At 41.5% G+C, this 21,213-nt stretch overlaps 1 protein-coding gene across 5 annotated transcripts in view; it reads left to right on the top strand.

Moving 5' to 3' along the window:
- The window catches only part of PTPRM (protein tyrosine phosphatase receptor type M), a 797,090-nt gene that overhangs the window by 188,889 nt on the left and 586,988 nt on the right, over positions 1-21,213 (top strand). For all 5 annotated transcript variants that reach the window (XM_047827576.1, XM_047827574.1, XM_047827573.1 and 2 more), the window contains exon 2: positions 8,736-8,858. In XM_047827576.1, coding sequence (XP_047683532.1) covers positions 8,736-8,858 — 123 coding nt within the window. The remainder of the gene's footprint in view (positions 1-8,735; positions 8,859-21,213) is intronic.

The raw sequence follows: 21,213 nt of genomic DNA, 5'->3' as shown, positions 1-21,213 counted from the left end.
TTGTGCTAATAAAATCATCAAGAGATGGATTTATAAATCATACTAAACTGGCAGGAACGCTACTGGGCATAAAATGAAACGCTGTTTTTTTATTAATTTCCTGGGTTTCTCTGACCAACAACCAGGATCATTTTCTACTTAGGATATCTGCTTCTGTTGAGCAGTTACACTTAGGAGAAAAATTACAGATCGGGGGTTTCTTAGCATGAAATTAGAGCATGGAATTCAGCACTTTGATCAAGCAGTGTTACTCTGTTGCCCTTATTCACCTGAGAGATATTTATGACTAAAAGGAGTTATTTAGAGCAGTGATCTCCAAAAGGCTTTTTCTCCACCCTTTGAGGTGTATAGTACAATCCCTTGGTGCATGGAAGAAAATATTTGAACTTCAATTTATATTTACTTTGTAGTTTGCACTTGAAAAGGTCAGTTATGTGTGTGTCCATAATAATCTACATTATATAATTTATAAATAGGAAAACATAGGATGGTTGTGCCTTTTTAAAAAACTGATAATACCTTCTTAAAAATGTTTGAAGCCACTGATCTGAAGCAGTTTTCTAAAAATGGGCCAATGATTAGATTATTCTGGGAATTTTTTTAAAAGTGCCGATTCCCAGGGCTGCTCCCAGAAGAGTCTGGTTAAATAGGTCGGTCTGGAACAGTGGTTATCAGACATTAGTAGGCACCAGAATCACCTGGAGGTCTGGCTTGTTAAAACACAAGACTCCAGGGGCACCTGGGTGGCTCATTTGGTTAAGCATCAGACTCTTGGTTTCAGCTCAGGTCAGGAACTCATGGTTTCATGGGTTCAAGCCCCAGAGCTCTGTGCTGGCAGTGTGGAGCCTGCTTGGGATTCTCTGTCTGTCTCTCTCCCTCTCTCCCTCCCTCTCCTTCTTCCTCTCCCTCTCCTTCTTCCTCTCCCTCTCCTTCCTCTCCCTCTCTCTCCCTCCCTCTCTCTCTTCCCCTCCCACACTCATGCTGTCTCTTTCGAAATAAATAAATACACTTAAAAACAAAAAATCACAGGACTCCACCCCAAAGTTTCTCATTTAGTGGGTTGGGGGCAGGGCCTAAGAATCTGCATTTCTAACAGGATCCCGGGTGGTACTGCTGGCCCAGGGGCCACTCTGAGAACCATTGCTCCAGTGTGGGACTCAGGACCCATGCAACTCCAAAGATGAAGTGATAAATACTGGTCTAGATTTGACCGTCTTCTCCCCTAGATGGTTCCTGCAGATACCCTATCATTTTGTTCTTTCTTTCTTTTTCTTTCTTTCTTTCTTTCTTTCTTTTTCTTTCTTTCTTTCTCTTTCTTTCTTTCTTTCTTTCTTTCTTTCTTTCTTTCTTTCTTTCTTTCTTTCTTTCTTTCTCCTCTTACTGCTGTTGCTATGATAGAGGCAGACAGCTGTTTTTCACACTATAGTTTTCAATATTGGTGTGGACAGTAAGAGGACCAGTGTTAGATTCAGGTAAACTTGGATTCATAGGGAGTGGTTTAATTAAATCCTGTAGCAACTCTATAAAGTTATTCATTGATAAGTGGGAAACTGAGACAGATCCCTAATGATTTGGATGCGTCTATACAATATTTGGGAATAGAAATGATACTGGTACCCATTGGGGTAAAAAAAAAGATTTTAAGATCAATAAGAAAAATGCTTGGTTGTTTGTTGTGATCAGGCCTTTTTAAAAATTAGGAATCAATAGATGGATATGAAATGAAGTATACAGTAAGTATAATAAGCCATAGACACTTTAAGAACAAGACAGCTCATTTCCTTTGAATTATATAAAATATATCCATTGGCAAATAGCACTTTTTACAATAGAGCTTAGCATTAGCCATTTAAATGCCTGTGCAACGTGTAAAAACTACTTGCTGGATTAAATTATGTAGAAGAGCATTTCTATAATGCTTAGTGTCTGATTCACTAACCGTCACCGGGGCACTCAAAGTTTAAGAGGCTTTATATACTTGTATTGTTTGGCAGGCAATTAAATGTAGATGTCACTGGGATTGATTTATAAGAAGAAAGCAGTGGCTTCACTATGTTGCTGCAGGTTTGTTTCTTTAACTCTTAAAACAATTATGTATATTACAGCTCACTTTCTGTTTATCGTTTGAAGTGTACTAATTTCTAGCCATTTACCTGACAGTTTTAAATTTGAAATAAGTGGATAGGACCACCTGAGATTACACGTATTTTAGGAAAATAGAACATATAACATTAATTTTCTTTGTGGGGTGCATTAGCACTAGTTTTCGATTCGCCCGCTCTGTAGAGAGACCCATTTAATACTTTATGCATTTGGTAAAGGCTGCCTTAAATGGGGTCATTCTGTATTTAGAACAAATGAGAAAAATGTTCCAGAAATCTCCTCAAGGAGTATTGCCGTCTTTTCACAAAATAACTTTAAATGGACTGTAATTATACAAGAACTTGATTGCTAGAATATATGAGTCAATTTAACCTATTAAAGGCAGAACAATTCAAAATATGTGTATATCTTAGAAGTAAGTTTATGAAATTAACATTTGATTGTCCTCTACTGGCTTCTTAGAGGAGCTTATCTGCAATGCAGTTCATGCAACAATCATTATATAAATATTACACATTGTTTACTTATTGAGGTGCATTCAGAGTAAAAATGTGCAGATTGGAAAGAATATGACCTTTGGACTCAGACATTGGGTGAACTGCTGGCCTTACATTGAACTCTGTGTGACTTTGGGCAAGATAATTGACCACTCCAAACTCCCATTTGTAAAAACTGGGATGTATCAATGAATTTCCAGGCAGGAGACAGAAACCACACAGTAATTTGAACAGGAAGAGTCTCATATAAAGAATAATTAAGTAGGGGCACCTGGGTGGCTCAGTTGGTTGAGTGCCAGACTCTTGATTTCCGTTCAGGTCATGATCTCACGGTTCATGAGATCCAGCCCTGAATCGGGCTCTGAGTGGACAGTATGGAGCCTGCTTGGGATTCTTTCTCTCTCCTCCTCTCTCTCTGCTTCTCTCCTGCCTATGCTCTCTCTCTCTCTCAAAAAATAAATAAGTTTTTTAAAAAAAGAATAGTTAACTATAACAGTGGATTGGAATATAGGAGATTGGCTAGTACGAAGTAAAGTGAGCCTTAAGAATAAAGGAATAGTAGATACGAGAGGCAGGCACGGGTCCAGGGAAGTAAGAGAGGAGTCAAGGAGGAGATCCTTCTAGAGCTGATATCCAGGGCTCAGTGGATGGTAGGGAAGTTGCTGTGGGGCCACACGGATGAAACCTGGAAAAAATGGGTCCTCTAGAGTAGCAGGGGAAGCTGTTCATGGGGGCATTCTTCTGGGGGGGCACTCCCCTCAGAACTGCAGCAGGGTGCTGGGGTAAGTTCCTATCTGCAGGGTACTGCCTACCACCGTACACCAGTCGAGCTGGACACTGGGAAGCCTCCTGCATCGTGGGCCTGGTGCTGGAGAAACCTTGTGTGCTGAGGGGCCTTCCCTGGAGCCCTGCAAGCCCCCCCCCCACCTCCCCCCCCCCCCCCCCCGCTGCCCCGCCTTCCTCTCAGAGTGCCTCTTCAGAACCCTCTACTGTTAAAGCTCTCTGTCTTACCCACAGGGATAGGAATGTAGTTAGAGAGCTTGGATATAGTTCTGCAGAGCAAGAGATGAGAAGTGAATTTAGAACTGAGAGGTATTAGATTGATAGCTGGCATAAAGGATATCAATGCTTGCCTTTAGGGGTTTTAAGATTAAGTAATACATGTAAACATATGCATGGTTTTGTTACGTAACAGTTTCTTTGAATTGAGACAAATGTCTCCTAGTGATTGTGCAGAGCAAATGAGATAATGACTTCAAGCAAAATAAATAGTCCTAGGTAATGGTTCTCCTTCCCAAACCTTAAAGATGCCAGGTAGCAACCTTTGAAGACCTTGAAGTCAGGTTAGTAGATCTGGACCAGCCTTTTACAAAACCAGATAGAACAGAGATGATATGTATCAATGTACCTCAGAGATAAATTTGGTTTGCAAAATGTACATGTATGTGTGCTGGGTCAACATGTCACGACCCATGTGGGTCACTGTGTATAGAATTGTGGAATCATTATATTGTACATGTGAAACTAATATAATACTGTATGCTAACTATACTTCAATTATAAAATACTGCTCTAAACGATGGGCACTAACTCTTGTCAATTCGTTTTCTTTTGTCTGCTCTCCAGGCCTGGCACTTTTGTAGGACATAGGTGGTCATATGAGAGATCTTTTGAGGTTTCCTTTGGGGAAAAAGTGGACCATCCTCTCCTTTATAGCTTATGTCTTAATGATATCATACTATTCTTGGATCTACTGAGTAATTCTTTATTACTCCAAAGGAAAGAAGAAAGATAAATTCCCTTCAATATGCAAACACAGTATTTTATTTTCATAGATCAAGAATGACCTTTATAGACAACTAGTCTTGCTATCTAATTATTGCCCCCAAAAGAGTTCGACTTTTCTAAAGCAAAAACCATAATTTGTGGAGACTTAATTAACATTTAACCAACTTACAGTTTTCAGCCATAATAAAAAACGAACATGTTCACTGATTTAGTCATATTTGTAGCTTATTCATCTTGGAATACACCAGGATGGGGCTGGGTGCTTTGTGGGGGCTATACTGAGATTGTTTTCATTGATTAAGTGGATATTACCTTGTGCTTCTTTTAAATGTGTCCAGCCAAAATTGTTGCAACCAAATTCTGCATAGAATTTTGGGGAATTCATTACCCATTTGTCTAAAAAGCATTTATTGGGTGCCTACCATGTGCCAGTTCTAGAGATTACCAAGATGACTAAGAGTTACAACCAAAATTACTTTTCAGCAGAATTCCTACTGCCTATAGGCTTTCATGGACCTTTCTTTTAGAGAGAGAGAGAGAGAGAGAGAAGGAAGGAAAGATCTGGGAGAGCTTGAGAAGAAGAGGAAGGAACAGAGAGGGGGGAAGGGACAGAGAGGGGAAGGGAGAGGGAGAGAGGAAGAGGGAGATGGAGAGAGAGACAGAGTGTGAATGATGACAACCAACACCCCACCTGGCTTGCATCACCTTTCCTCCATCTTGTACATGACTTTTGGTTTAGTACTGATTTCCCTCTGCAAAAGGAAAGTGATTTAATTTGATCTGATAGAGGAATATGGTCCAGCCATGAGCTTTTGGGCATTAGTCCAAGTAAAGACAGTTCCCGGGAGACCTTGGCAAGTCCCTTGCTGGCCACATCCTCCTACATTCCTGTACAGAAACCGTGTTTCTCTGAAAATCGAGGATATTTATTTTTGGAAGAGCTTCATTTCATTGCATTTTGGGAGACGTTGCTTCCTTATCACATTCTTCATTGGCCCCAGAGCATTTACTTGAAAAATCTATCAGCTCTCTCTTCTTTGCTCTTACATGGCTCCACGGAGGAGCCCACAGGAATGTGCCTGCATGAATGCTCACGGCTCTTCACCTTCCAAGGACACACACTTCTTAATTTCCAATTAAATATTCTAGTTATTTGCAATGAAATGAATCCATGAGGGTCATTGTTACAAGAAGGACTTCAGAACTAATGATAAACAGGTACTGGTTGAACATGCCTGACCGCATGATACACATTTGCTCTCTTATTGAATCACCAGAAATGCCATGTGAAAGATGTGTCATCTGCATTTTATAGGTGGAGAAACCAGGATTCAGAGATTTCTCTAAGTGATTTGTCTACAGTCACAAATCTAGTAGTGTAAGAAGAGGGATGGGCCAGATGTTTGACCCCGTTTGCTTCCCCACTGCACAGAGCTGCCTTGAAAACCAAGATTTAATTGTTGTCTCCTTAATTGATTAGTTTAATTCAGATGTAAACACCTTAATCTCATCTCATTTTAGCTCAATAAACTACCTTTGCTATTTTTAGGGTCTCAAATCTGTTGGATGAGGCCAGTGGTGGCTCTGAAAATTGGTGTGTGGGGGGATATATCTTGGGGCAATAGGAAATTCATACTGTATCCCATTTTCCAATGGTTTGATAATCGTACATGGGTCCAGAAAGAACCATATCATACATTTTATGTTTCCTTTCAAGTGATAAAAACAGCTTTATGTAATGGGAAAGTATATCTTTGCACCAGGTTTTTGTATCAGCCTTTGGGGTTTGCTATCAGCCATGCATGCTTTTGCCTTTATATTTGGTTATATCTTCAGTGCCAATGGTGGTTTTGTAAACCAGGTCTTTAACCAGGTTCGAGTTGTTTTGTGGATGCCGATAGCTATGTTTCACTGTTCAAGATTGCACTGCAGGACTTTCATCAAAGTGCTATCTTTGTTTCCATGGGGGGGACCCCGTTTCTGTCAAAATTCATGGTGGTTTCTTTCTGTCTGAATATTATTAGTGTTACTGCTGTGTGAGCTTATTCCTACGGTACCGAAGCTATTTTCTACATCAGAATTAGGGTTTGCAACCAAGGGAAAATATTTCTCCTAGATGTTTGCATAGTCTTCTAACATTTCTTACCCCAAATTGGAAAGTTGTTAGTATTATGTGCTTTTAACCTAATCCACTTTGTTTCTGAACTTGTTAAAGCTGAGTAGGAGGGAAGTATAAATTACCAGTTGTTGTCAAGGTGAAATATTAAGTTAGTGCTGTATCTTTGTAATGAGTTTCTGTTTTCAGTGGAATGTTTAATTGACCAGTTCTGTGAAAGTTTCACAGAAGACAGTTTCCAGGGTCACTAATTTCACTGTCATGCCTGAAGCTAACAACTAAGACAAAGCTAGAAAGCTGGGAGAGACCTAAAGCAGTCTGAGGTCCCTTGACTCTGCCCTGTTTAACATTTTTTGATCAGTGATTTGGAGGCAGACATAGAACGTGTGCTTATCAAGTTTGCAGATAATCCCAGTCTAGGTAGGATGACTAATACCTGAATGGTAAAATCAGGATTCTAAAAGCTCTTAACAGGCTGGAGTGAGGCATGGAAAACAATGAGATGGGATTTAGTAAGGATCCATGTACAGCCCTGAGTTCAAATTCAGGAAGTCTTATTGCAAGAGAGGGGAAATAGCTCAACAGCAGTGGTATGAAAAAAATATATGGGACTTTAGGCTTGCAGAAGCTCAGAATGGACCGCCACTCTGCCTTGACTGTTGAAAGAGCATGAGGTCCAGGGAAGCAGCCAGTTGAATTCTGGCTCCAGTACTGGGAGTCATTGTTCTGGATGAGTGCTGATAACCCTGGGACTAGCCAGAGAACACCGGCCAGGGCAGTGAAAATCTGAAAGCCTTCTGGTAGGAGGAACTGAGGGGAGCAAAACATGTTTTGCCTGGAGAAGTGAAGACTTAGAACATGACAGCTCTTTTCAAATAATCCAGCTTTCCTGTGTGAGAGCAGAGACCTTTTTTCCTATTTCTTCACAGGGTACAGCTAAGATCAATGAGTATACATTTGAAGAAGCAGAGTTTGGGCCTTTTTAAAGGGGGGGGGTTGTCTACAAGGTAGGGATGCTTTTCTAAATTTCCTGAGTGCCTCACCGGTTCAAAGCTGTCGATCTGTCTAGAAGCCTGTAGACTTGACATAAGCATTTGGATGGAAGTTGGCCCCAGGTGACCTCTAACATCTGTCTTTACCTCTGAGTTTGTACAATTGCTATTTTATTTATCGTCTTGCTGCCAGACATAGTATTATTGCACTGGAGACATAGTGCAATAATGTTCTTATTTTTGTGTTGTCTTGACCAGAGCCCTAATTCTCCTCATTGGCAAGTAATTGTAAGTAATACTTTTAATGAATATAACTAATAGCGTTATATAATGGACATTAGAATTTTTATAGTAATTAATATGACCAGTAAAATCACTCCCTTTTGCAACGTGAAACATTGGTGAAAAGATTTGATACCGTACCAATTCAAAGTAACAGGAGACATTGAAGAGGATGTGGGTGGGACTGAAAATCATCAGTGTGCCCCACGATGCTGAAAGAGCTGAACTGCTTTGTAAAATTGCATTTGCTTTTATTCTTTCTTTCTTTAAGTAGCTTCATTTCTAGCACCAGAAGTAAGCAGATGTTTACCGCATGGTTAGTTTTGAACTTATTCTTGCCGTTAAAAAGCGTGTGGACTGTAAGCAAATTTATAATCTGTTTTACTTTTGAGGCCTCAAATCTCCAAAGTGTTAAAGTGAAACCTCTTTTTACCTTAGGTTTAGAATAATCCTTAGAGAGTATGTTTTGCAAGCTATGTTCATGGTCTCTACTGTATTTTTTCCCCCTGACATTGTGCCAGTATTGCGGTGAAAGCCTTTCTCTTTTCATTTTTTTTGGACACATCATGATGTGTTTTTATTGAAAACACATTGAAATGCCTAGGGCAACCCTATTAAAGTTTTGAACATAAGATCAATTATTCCAAATTCCTGCAAATCTGGAAAACATGAATTATAAATTTGCTCAGGTCTAAACTTTCAATTGGATTATATGAACACTGGATTTTTTGGAGGGGGAACAGTACAGTGTAGCAGTACTGGCAAGGCATGGTTAATATTCTCGATTAACAGTCAGCACTTAGGGCACCGTAGGGTCAAGTTCCATTGTACCTGAGCACAAAGGTCAAATCAAATTTGGTTCAGTATCAAGTAGGTTTACAGTGACCTGCAATCATCATAGCTTGTTCCGGAGGTCTGTTTGGTGCTCACATCGCTTTTCATTCTTTTACATTTTAGGTGGTTGCCTCTTTGATGAGCCACATAGTGCATGTGGATATAGTCAGGCCGAAGATGATGACTTCAACTGGGAGCAGGTGAACACCTTGACCAAACCAACTTCTGATCCGTGGATGCCCTCAGGTTTGCATGTAGTTTAAAATTTTCTTTTTTAAAACTGAGAAATTAAATTTTCTTTTTAAAATCAAAGCTTCACAGGAGTCTTAATCACAGTAAATATTCCTTGGGTGTTGGTGGAATGAGTGGGGATGTTGGTCTTTGAGTGTGGCACTTCAAGGTGATTAACTGGTACATTCCCATTGTACCATAGTCCAATTAAGAGGACCAGTGATGATGTACAAAGAGTTTACCTTTGTATCTCTTCCTTTCAAGTTTAATTAAAGTTTATTTCCTTTATCTTTGGGTGCACCTGAGCTAGATTAATGGGAATTCCCCAGTTGATCCTTTTCCAAGAAGTAGATATGGGAAATAGATGGATGCCTCTTCTGGCAAATGTATCTAGTGGATGGAACTCTAGCTGGGAAATCCAAACAACAAAGTCTCCTTCACAAATGGGAGACCTTGGGGAATAACTTAAATCTTGTCGCCTCAGGGGCTCACTTGGCACCAAAGGTAAAATGGTGATGCACACATGTGGATACTTTTTCTCTGGAAGAAGTGCTTAATAAATTTTCCCATGAGTGAAAGACATTTGTTCCATGGAACACCAACAAGAATTCAACTTCCTGTTTTGAAGGAAGAGTAGGGAGTTGGTGACGAGTGAATGTTAATCACATTGAACTTGATCATTTTAATGACCACCCTTTTCAGGTGGTGTGTTGGACATCCTTCTAAAAGGTTAGATTTGCTGATTTATGTTACAAAGGGGTGATGAGTATGCTGGATTCAGGATTCAAAATGCAAAACATTGTTCTGATTTGGATTTTAGATAAAACACATTTTTGAACTCTTGGTAACTGTAAAGTTCTTCAGTAATACACCCCGACGTAGCAATAATTGCATTGAGTAGGTCATCTTATAAAGGTAGATTTTCAACAGGAAGTAGAGTTTCATGTTGTTCTTCATTACGCATTAACAGGATGCCCACCATGTTCTTGCCCTCTCCTTCGCACGTTTAACTTCTTATAACTTCAAAGAAGGGGACACTGAGCTCCTCAGCTCTACGGCTTTGCTGGACTTCAAACGATTCTAGCTCTTGGTTATGTCCCCTCCGCTGACATTCTCCTTTCCTGTGTCTCTTTTTCTCTTGTACGTGTGTATGCTTTTGAATATGACTTGTGTTTGAAACAGTGGTACTTGATTTGTTTTTACAAATTTCAGCTTTTGCTCTCATGCTGGCCAGTGAGTGGGGAGACAGCACTTCTTGTGCAGGGATGGCCTTCCCTAAACAGGCTTTTCACCCCAGAAGGCCTTTTGGGCATTGCCTGTTCTCTCTTGAGGATCTAGCCTGTGTCCAGAGAGTTGGGGGATGGCTGAGACCATGAGAGGGTGCTCAGATTTAGTCCTGGGAGAGTTCTCCACAAGAGTGACTCGGGCTTTTCTCATTATCTTCTAATATGGTTTTAAAAAAAGTTGTAATTTTTCACATTAGGCAGTAGAGGTAATTATTGTGGTCCTTTAGTTTGAAGATTGTCTTGGAAAAATTGACTTTTACAAAGGAACCCCAATATTGCAGTATCTCTTTCAGCCTTCACTGGTTCTGTTTTTGTTACATGATGACCTACACCCTTCTATAAAGGGAGGGAGAGGTATCATTTCTTGCCATCATCTTGTCCTTCAGTTCTTTCTGATTTCCCACAGTAGAATCTCAGGCCAAGATGTCCAAGTTCTAAATGTAGAAAGGATGGGTTTCTAGCCTAGGCCATTATAAAAATGGTAATAAAGATCAAAGACCAGTTGTATCCTGGAACAATTGGTTGGATAAATGAAAGAACAAAGAGGAAGCAACTTTGCAAACTTCTGGCTTTTGAAAGCTCTTCTGCCTTTGGAAGAATGAAATGGGGGCATTTATACATTCTGCTTGAATTTATTCTGCTTCCACTGACTAATGGAATACTTAGTCCTTTGTCACTTGGGATCTCTGAAGGTTATGCCTTCCAACTTGTTTGTCAGTTCCATCTGATTTTTGATAGTTACAAATGTGTACCCTCAACGGCCATCCCCAAACAGAGTGCAGGTCACTGTGGCGATACTTGGGTGGTTGGGTGTCTGCGGGCCTCTGACAATGTCAGTGGGCATGGGTCCAGATGAGATTTTTGAACATTGGTAGTTGTTCCATCAGGCTAACTAAATTTTTGCTATAACATAGGATGGTATTTTTTCCCTCCTGTTCATTAAATGAACTTTAGCCATTAAAAAAAAAATTCCTTTGAGCACTTTGAGTATATGCTAATCATGATGCTGATTACTGTGGGGGATGAGAGATTATAAGAAATGAGTCTTTCTAGGAACCTAGGTGGTTGGGAAAGAGAGTTACAAAAATACAATTAGGGAACAATCTAATTGTATTTTTATATAATTGAGTGTTGTATAGACTCGCAGCGTTTTAAGAGCAGCAAGCCCTTATGGACTGGTGCTCCGCTGACCTATCTGCCTAAGGTGAGAAGTTAAATTCTTAATGAAATTTTATCGTTAGAAATTAGGAAACATCATCTTACAAAACTTTGCATATAGTGTCCTAAGGTATGGATTTTAACACAGAGTTTCCCATGTGTTTAGACCTTACAGCCATGACCTGCTTTAAATGCTATTTAAGTTGCAAGGGTTTTCTTTTCCTCCTTTTGCTTTAATGTGTATAACATGACTTATCTATTTCAAAAACAAATTCCAAGGCTGGCTCTCTTACACTAAAACAAAATTAGTTTTATGAATTTGTCAGTGTGAATGGGTGGCAAAATCAGATACAATCAAAGCTTCCTGAGGGTTAATTTCTTTAAACCTTTGACTCAAAATATTATTGGGCTGGGGGTACCTGGGTGGCTCGGTCGGTTAAGCATCTGACTTGCTTTCGGCCCAGGTCACGATCTCATGGTTCCTGAGTTCAAGCTCCATGTCGGGCTCTGCACTGACAGTGTGGAGCCTGCTTGAGATTCTCTCTCCCTCTCTCTCTGCCTTTACCCCCTCCTACTTGCTCTCTATGTCTGTCTCAAAACAAATAACAATAAACTTTCAAAAAAAAAAGATTAAAAAAATATTATTGGGTTTTTTCTCACGTGTGTATCTGCGTGTGTTCCCTCGTGCATAGCCTGGTTCTGCGATGCCTTAGACCGGAGGTTGGCCATACTATGTCCCACAGGCCGGATCCAGCCTCCTGCCAATTTTTGCATGGCTTGAAGGCTGAGAATGGTTTTTATTTTTTTCAATGGCTGAAAAAAAGATCAAGATAATAATAATATTTTGTGACATGTGAAATTCAAATTTCCGCATCCATAAACAAAGTTTTACTGGCACACAGCCTTGCCTACTTGTTACATATAGCGTGTGACTGGTTTCAAGCGACAATGGCAGAGCCCAGAACGGACACTGTGACAGACACTGACTGTAGGGCTCACAAAGCCTAGATGTTTACTGTCTGTCTGGTCCATTATGGAAGAATTTTGCTGACCCCTGTCTCAGACCATTTTGACATCAGCCTGTAATTGTTGCTTTGGACTCAGTTTATATTGTTACTGTTTTCTGTGTTCCTGTTATAATTATTCACAACCAAGTACTATTTCACATTTTCTTTTACTTTCAGATGATATAGTTTCCAAATATTGGGCCATTAGAATCAGTCAGAAAAAAACCTAACATGATGAGGGGTTTTCTCTATCTTTCTTGTAGATTTGCTTTCTGTTTAAAACCGTTGAGATTTTCTTTATTGTTTAATCTCATCATCCTTGTGGGCCTATTGTGATTCTAATAAGCAAATAATCCATCAAGCTGATTTTTAAAATTATGACCACAAAAGGCTACAATTTGTACTTTACATTTGCTCTAGTTAAAATTTTACTTTTTCTGGGTCTTTTTTTGACATTGATACTCCAGTGTATGTAGGGTTTGTTTCTCTGTATCTTCACATGTGAGGTTATTTTTAGCCATATTAAAAAAAAATTTAAATACAGTCTGGAGCTTTATATAAGCTGACTTGATAACTACTCTAAGGCTGTGCCATTGGTCCTGGAAATACATATTTAGGGCAAATAAATACCAAATGCCATTTAACTTTTTATATTTGAAGCTAATGTTTACGTTACAGATTATACTTTTGCAGCTAGCTCTGAGCCAATTTGTTTGATGGTGAAACTATGCCACTCATAGGTTCTCTTTACTGGTGAGTGTGAGGTTCATTTCCTATGGATTGGTCTCCACTGGCAATGGGCAACTTTCTTCAACTTTATCATAAGGATTACTGCTTTGAGTGCAAGAACCTTTGATTCAGTAACCAAATAATAACCTGGTACATTTTGTTAGCCCTGTTGTATTCTGTCACTCTCTGTACTGTGGCACATTGTATTATCAGAGTAGATTAAGACGTATTGATTAAGAAGTGTTTTTTTCATATAAAAATGCCTGCACAGTTTGACAGTATTTGATGCGTTTATATTTTATTAAAGGATAATAGTTGCACCTTCATGCTCCAGTTCTATAAAATGGATATTTAACAAGTTCTATATCTGATGTCTAAGAAAATGCAACTTTATTTCATATAAAGCATTAAAACAACCAATCTATCCGTAATATTAAAAATGTAATCGTAGCTTGTAAACATGGCCATTTGATACTAATAATATTGATGTTTATTTATACCTGACTTGGTCCCTTTAAGAAATCATAACTCTAGGGGCACCTGGGTGGCTAATTCGGTTAAGTATCTGACTCTTGGTTTCTGCTCAGGTCATGATGTCCTGGCTTTGCGGGTTCAAGCCCTGCATCGGGCTCTGTGCTGATGGTGTGTAGCCTGCTTGGGATTCTCTCTCTCTCCCTCTCTCTCTCCCTCTCCTTCTCTCTCTCTTTCTCTTTCTCTGCCCCTCCCCTGCTCTCACTGTCTCCGTCTCTATCAAAATAAATAAATAAACTTAAGAAAAACCATAACTCTACCAGGGCTGTAATTAAGTGAATTTGGTTTCCAGTGCCAGGAAAACTTGACACATTTTCCAGGTGGTGTAGCACATGACCAGGGGAAGCTCATATAGCCTTCCACACTTAGTTTATATATTGCACACCGGGAATGGTGGTGTTTCTGATCTTCGTGGAGATGCTGTGACTAAGGATTGCATCATTCCTGCGGGTGCCCCTGTGAAAGGCAGAGAGACGGAAGTGCCGGACGGAGGGCCAGTATGCACTTCTAGTGTGATGACCCAGAAAATAGAAAAAATGACTACATCTGTTTATGTGGAGTCAGTTTCACATTTGGGAAAGATGACGGATTAACAGACAAAGGAAGTGAAGTTTCCTCTTTGGGTGCATTCGTCAGGCATATTTACCTCTTGCTAGGGAAGACTTCCGCACGTATTCATACTTCAGGGCTTATGCAAGGTTTAGTGAGTGATGAAGAGGAGACTGTGGGGTTGAAAAGGCATTTTTCCTCCTTAAATTTCAGTGTGTATCTAGTGAGTGGTATTTTTGGCACAGAATATTCAGACAGTTGTCTAATTATCTCATTCATTCTTTGAGTCTGTCAACATTCAACAAATATTTACTTAACACCTGCGATGTGCTAGGCATTGTTATTCATCACGTCGGGATTCATCACTCAGCAAGCCAAGTAAAGACCCCTCCCTGGTGTCCCTTTCAGCCTCAGTCTGGTAAGATCCTTCTTGGATTGCTCAAAGATTATATCCTATAAGACCACGTTTTCCCTCATTTATCAATGACTTTCTGGAATTGAATACTTAAAAGGTAATACAAAATTCAGTTCATCAGACTCGGCACACTATATAGCATCAAATTTAGCTTTCTTGTATACTTTGTCCCTTAGGAAAAAAAAAACAAAAGCAAAAAAAAAAAAATCTGTATTGGAGGCAAGGGGCAGGCAGTACCCTCTGATCATTCTCCTTTATCAAACAAAGAAATCACGTACCTGTGAATGACTCAGCAGTTGACAAAGTTTGCTTCCTTGCTGTCTGTCTTTGATCCTCATGATGACCTTGGAAGATCCATAAGCATTTATCTCTATTTTATACCTTAGGAGACTGCAGTTCAGAGAAGGCATTTTTGCTTATTTGTTTTTATTTTTTTAAAGTTTATTTATTTTTGAGAGAGAGAAAGCCCAAGTTGAGAGAGAGAGGGGGAGAGAGAATCTCAAGCAGTCTCCACACTGTCAACACAGCCCGTTGCGGGGCTCGGACCCACAAACTGTGGGATCATGACCTGAGCTGAATTCGGACACTTAACATACTGAGCCCTCCGGGCGCCCCTGAAGTTCAGGGAAGTTAAACCTGCTGCAGGCTTACAGATCAGAGAGCCAGCCCCCAGTTTTGCTCTCCCACGCACCGTGGAGCAGTCTTCCCACATGAGCACATGCATCTAGTGAGGGGATAGATGGTCTTCATCCCAGATGGAAACTTTCTGGATCTTCTGAAAATGGACATGAAGGCCTATCCAGTGTGAGGGCTGCCAGCCACACCGGGTCAGATGTCACTTCCGTCACTTTGTAGTTCCTGACCTTGGACACGTTCTTAAGCTCTCAATTTCCCAGCCTCCTCATTTGTAAACTCGTAGTAATATGTGTTTGTAGAGTGACTGCCACGGGCCTGGCTGTCTGAGCTGGAGCTGCAGGACAGCTGTCCCCTTACTGATTGCATCCTGTGGAGGACGAAGGCAGGAGCTAATAAATAGAGACACACAATGATGTGGGTATGTGCTAAGGGCTGGAGAGAAAAGCTACTCCAGGATCAGGGTCTTCCAATTGATGGGAGCAGCTGACAGGACCAGCCTCTCTGCAGGGGCTGATCTGGAAGCAGAGACTGGGATCCTTTTGAGGACAAGGAGAACATGGAGGCTGAGCGATCTGGGCAGAGAGAAGAGCAGGAGCCATGACTGGGGGCAGAGGTGAGCTCTGCTGGATGGAGCGGGGTGGTCAGTCTTACAGGATCCGGAAGGCCGTGGAAAGGTGTTTAGAACCTGCTTCGTAGGGTTGTTGACCAGGTGAGACAAGATGACCCACTTTACGAACTTAGTCTCATATCTGGCCTAGCACGACATGTAAGAAATTTCCTTGTTTTATGATTGTTAAGTAATTATTCAGGAGCAATTTGGTATGAATTCATCCCATAACTTAATTTGGATTTCTGAGCAAAGTGGGCAATCAGACCAAGTTTTTATTTTCTCTTCTAAATGGTATCGAATAAGAAGCAGTAGATACACACCTTCATATAATCTTTTTTTTTTTTTGAGAGAGAGAGAGAGAGGGAGAGAGGGAAAATCTTAAGCAGGCTCCACAGCCGGCACAGAGCCTGACACTGGGCTTGATCTCATAACCGTGAGATCATGACCTGAGCTGAAATCAAGAGTCAGATGCTTAAGCAACTGAGCCACCCTGCCCCCTGCCCCCATATAATTTTTGACTGAATTAAAAAAGCAAGCTGAAAGAAATCCATTAAAATATTGTCAGTATTTATTTCAGGATGGGCGGATGGGGGTAATTGCCTTACGTTTCTAATTTTTTTTAGGGGTGGTCATTGAAGTGGCATCCTTTGAGTTGATTCTGAATATTTCCAGTCACAGAACTCAGAAAATAAAAACAGTTTTGCTGTCCTTGGGAACCTGATTCAAATGCCCCATAGAGAGGTGCCTGCCTGCCATCCAGATGTAAGATAGTCAATGATGGACACTCCTTCCTACATTTTACTCAGATTGCCTTGGTGAAGCTTGGGGTGGGTTTCCGGTGAGCTTTTTTTTTTTTTTTAAGTTTTTTTAATGTTTGTTTATTTTTGAGAGACAGAGAGAAACAGAACATGAGTGGGGGAGGGGCAGAGAGAGGGGGAGACACACAACCTGAAGCAGGCTCCAGGCTCAGAGCCGTCAGCACAGAGACCAATACGGCGCTCGAACTCACGGACTACAAGGTCATGACCTGGGCTGAAGTCAGACACTTCAACCGAGTGAGCCACCCAAGGCACCCAGTTAGCTTTTAAACAGTAAATGATGAGACACAGTGAGAGAAATTGGACTGGACTTGTATTCTCGCAGTAGTTTCTAAATTATAAAATTTAGAAAAAATGACTTTAGAATGTAATAAAAAAATACCCCTTTCAGATCAGTGATCTGAATGGAGGGTTCTTAGTTAAATAGGATGGGGCTCTGGGTAGCCTCACCTTAACATGGGTGCAAACAACATAAAATTTACCATTTCAACCATTTTTAAGGGTTCCTTGGCATTAAGTACACTCACCTTGTTGTACAACTATCTCCTCCCTCCATTGCCAGAACCTTTTTTTTTTTTCTTCATCTTTCCAAACCAAGACTCTGCACCCATTAAACACTCCCTCCCCATTCCCTCCTCTGCCCAGGCCCTGGCTACCACTATACTTCCTGTCTCTGAATTTGACTACTTCGGGTCCCTCATATAATTGGAATCATATAGTATTTGTCCTTTTGTGTCTTGGCTTACGTTGCTTGAGGTACTGTTTTCAGTGATTCTGTTTTTATACGCATAGACTTTCAAGTTCAGAGCGGTCTTTTTTTTTTTTCTTTTTTAAGTGTCTTGATTTTTTTTTTAATTTTTTTTTTTTACGTTTATTTATTTTTGAGACAGAGAGAGACAGAGCATGAACAGGGGAGGGTCAGAGAGAGAGGGAGACACAGAATCCAAAACAGGCTCCAGGCTCTGAGCACAGAGCCCGATGCGGGGCTCGAACCCATGGACTGCGAGATCATGACCTGAGCCGAAGTCAGACGCCCAACCGACTGAGCCACCCAGGCGCCCCTAAGTGTCTTGATCTTTAATGAGCGTTTCATGAGGGCCAGGGGACATTGCATTATGTATGATCGCTAATTTCAATCATTTATATTCAGTGTTCAACAAATGTCCTCCTTTAAATTTGTTCTAAATTCTTGTCTTGGCTGATTGGAAACTGCTACAAAACCAAGAACAGTGGCTAGCTATTTTTTTTTTTTAATATTTGCTGAAAAAGATACAAAGGAACCTGTATTTATAAATATGTGTTTTCAAAATACCTTTACTTCTTGCTTGATTTCCCATAAAATTGTACAAGACGACATCCTAAGAGTTATGTGAAGCTGAGTAATGGAATGAATAGGCAGGCCAGTCATGAGAGGTATTGTAAATCTCTCAGAATCTGGGGGCGCCTGGGCGGCTCATTCGGTTAAGTGACTTGACTTTGGCTCAGGTCATGGTCTCGTGGTGAGTTCCAGCCCCGCCTCGGGCTCCGTGCTGACAGCTCGGAGCCTGGAGCCTGCTTCCGATTCTGTGTCTCCCTCTCTCTCTGCCCCTCCCCTGCTCATGCTCTGTCTCTCAAAAGTAAATAAACATTTACAAAAAAATGCAAAAACAATCTCTCAGAATCTGAGTAGAGGAGGGATTCAAGAAGTGAGGTTCACATGGGGCAGTAGTGCGATGGGGCAGTTACTACAGCCAGCCTGAGAAAGTCATAGCGAGGAGGTGGTCATCTGTCACGCATCGTGTGTTCTGTGTGCAAGGCCCCCTGGAGCTGGGCACAGCCGAATTGTTGGAAAAGAGCTCCGCTCTGGCAGAAGAGCCAAAAGGCGGGCCAGGGGGCTTTGATGTGAGACTCTGGGACCCTGTAGGTCTTTGGAGCACACATTCCTCACTGGCCTGCAGGGGGTGGTGGGGTAGGGCTGGGCTGATTTGCAAAGGGTTTCTCTAGAGACCTGAGAGCCTGAGGCCTGAGGGAGACTGGCCACTGGGTCTGGGGCTGCCAAGCAGCCGCTCTGCTTTACGGAGGGCGGGAACTTTGGGTCATATGGGTTGGGTGTGGGCCCCTGATATACTAGCTTGCATAGCCACTGGTAGGTTAAGGTTGCCCTTGTGCAGCACGGTGTGGGGGGGGGGGAGCGAGAGGCTTGGAAATTCTGTGTGGCCCAACCACCCTGGTTCCCCCCAGTCTCCTCTTGCTTATGGAGTCACAGACACAGGCTCCCGTGAAGTGCCTCCGAGACCTTCCATGATCGAAGGAATCAAATAGAGGAATAAATTCTCATTTTTTTTTAAAGTGTATTTATGTATTTTGAGAGAGAGGAGGGAAGGGGAAGAGAGAAAGGGGGAGAGAGAATCCCAAGCAATCTCCGCTCTGTCAACACAGGGCCCAATGCGGCTCACAGTTCGTGAGATCGTGACCTGAGCCGAAACCAAGAGTCAGAAGCTTAACAGACTGAGCCAGCCAGGTGCCCCGAAGAGATGAATACACTTAAATAAGAAATGGTTGAGCCTGAATTATTCCTTTTACCTGAAGACCAGGAAGAAATGGGAGGCCTCTTTTGGAGCCACAGCTATGTCTGAGACCCTGAGCTGTATGTTCTGGGCCCTGAGGGTACAGCTGTGAACAATGCCCAGTGCTCCAGGAGGCGTCGAAGTGGCGTGGCCAGTGCTCTGGTGGGGCCGGGCCGCTGCCCAGACAGAGCCTGGTGGGTGAGGGCGAGCAGAAGGCCCCCAGGAGGAGGTGCTCCGAGAGGGGCCATGAGAGCATGAGGAGTGAGGCCAGAGCAGGTGGGCATGCTAGGCGGAAGGAACATCCTGTGCTGAGGCAGTGAGTGGAGTTTGGGCAGCAAATGCACTCAGGAGGCTGCTCAGGAAGCTTCAGAGCATCAGGGAACAACCAACATCATAGCCTGGAGGGAGAAAGGCACTCAAAGGCTGTCCCGAGCTGGTGAAGATGCGAAGCAGAGGGGCAGTTTGTTGATTGTTGAATGTGCGTGTGCACACGTGTGTGTGTTGGTAGAGTGTGCAAATGTGGGAACATGTTAACAGTCGTTAAGTCTGTGTCCTGTGTATGTAAGTATTTACTGTACTACTTTTTCAACCGTTCTGCAGTTTTCTAAGGAAAGATTGCTGTATATGTGGGGACACAAGGGGCATCGGCGTGAAGTACCCCAACTCGGTGCCATGCCAAAGCCATCATTGTACAGATGCAATTTAGGCAGAATGCTGTCCTGTCAAATCACATTGAAGATATTTATATTTGTATTTTAGAAAACTAAGTTGACCCATGTCTTCCCTTTCGGAGCTTATCAGGATGATTCCTTGGTCTCTATTGGAGAGGTTTAGAGGAGCCGATGCACTGATTGAGAGTGACTAACTTCAGGGATGTAATTTTAGGACTCTCTAAAATAGGACACACGCTCTATGCTGTGGTCTTATGCCTCAGTGAGTGTACTAAGTATAAAGATCTTTATCCTATTGGTAGATATTTTGGTGGCTAGCTGAAACTTTGCAAGAAGATGCACAAGGAATTATTAATTTTATTTTTGGACACATGCCTGCATTCATTTGTATCCTGTCCATAATATAGGGCTGAATACAGAAAAAAATCATACAGCATTTTCTTGGCAAATTCCATGAAATGATTGTGCAGATCATTATTTTAAATAAGTGGCCTTTAATGCTTAGTTGGCTGATACTTTATTCTGGAGATTGTGATAAATTATATCTTAAAGTGATATTTAAAAGCTTAATGGTTGACAGAGAAATAAATATGGCTATTTAATTCATTGTCTGCTGGACAATCATGATACCTCTCTCTGGTGGGTGGACAGATTGAGACAACTGATAATGTCTGAATCGGCTGTGTGGGGTAGCACACGACTATAGCAGTAGTCTTAAATAGGACATCACTGGAAATGAGTCTTTCAAATGGCCCGTCCTTATTCATATGCTTTAGGTTGTCTGATATGGGTTTGTTTCTTAATTTTATTTTCCCTCGTTCCTTTTAGGGAACTTGAAAGAGACATCTTTTGTATTTACTCCATTACCCATAGACAACTTACAAAATACTGGAATCCTTGGCATCAGACTTGGAGACATAGACGGGGTTCGATTCAGTGCATTTTAAAGCAGACACCAGTGACGTTTCTGGTAGTCATTCTGGGAAATTATGAAATACCTCTTATAGCCATTCCTTTTCATGCTGTTTTCTCCTTCCATCTCTGTTGACTGTGATGCTCATCCTGTTAAACACACATCTTGTGGAAATGGAAATGGAGTCACCTCCCCAGTTGTGCTTTATAAACACAACGTGCCTTAGTTCCTCCTGATGGTCCTGGCTCACTGTGGAGTGACAGGCTGCAATTTGCCAGCAGGTCAGCGACTGAGCTGATGACAAGTGACCTTTCTAACACTGCAATCAATGCTTGTTATTTGGAAAACAAAATGATACAGTTTGTATTTTTCAGGAGATGGGTCATTGGGTCAGCCCACCATTGACATGTGGATTTGTTACTTGGGCTGGGTGAGTCAGTTCAGACAGGAATGTTAATTTATTTGAATTGATCTTGGTCTTGCTCTTATGAAACAGTGTTG

This window comes from Prionailurus viverrinus, chromosome D3, assembly GCF_022837055.1.
Source record: "Prionailurus viverrinus isolate Anna chromosome D3, UM_Priviv_1.0, whole genome shotgun sequence".
In the NCBI taxonomy this organism is placed as follows: Eukaryota; Metazoa; Chordata; class Mammalia; order Carnivora; family Felidae; genus Prionailurus; species Prionailurus viverrinus.
The sequence above is the reverse complement of the archived record's forward strand: the minus strand, read 5'-3'. Positions and strand labels throughout refer to the sequence as shown.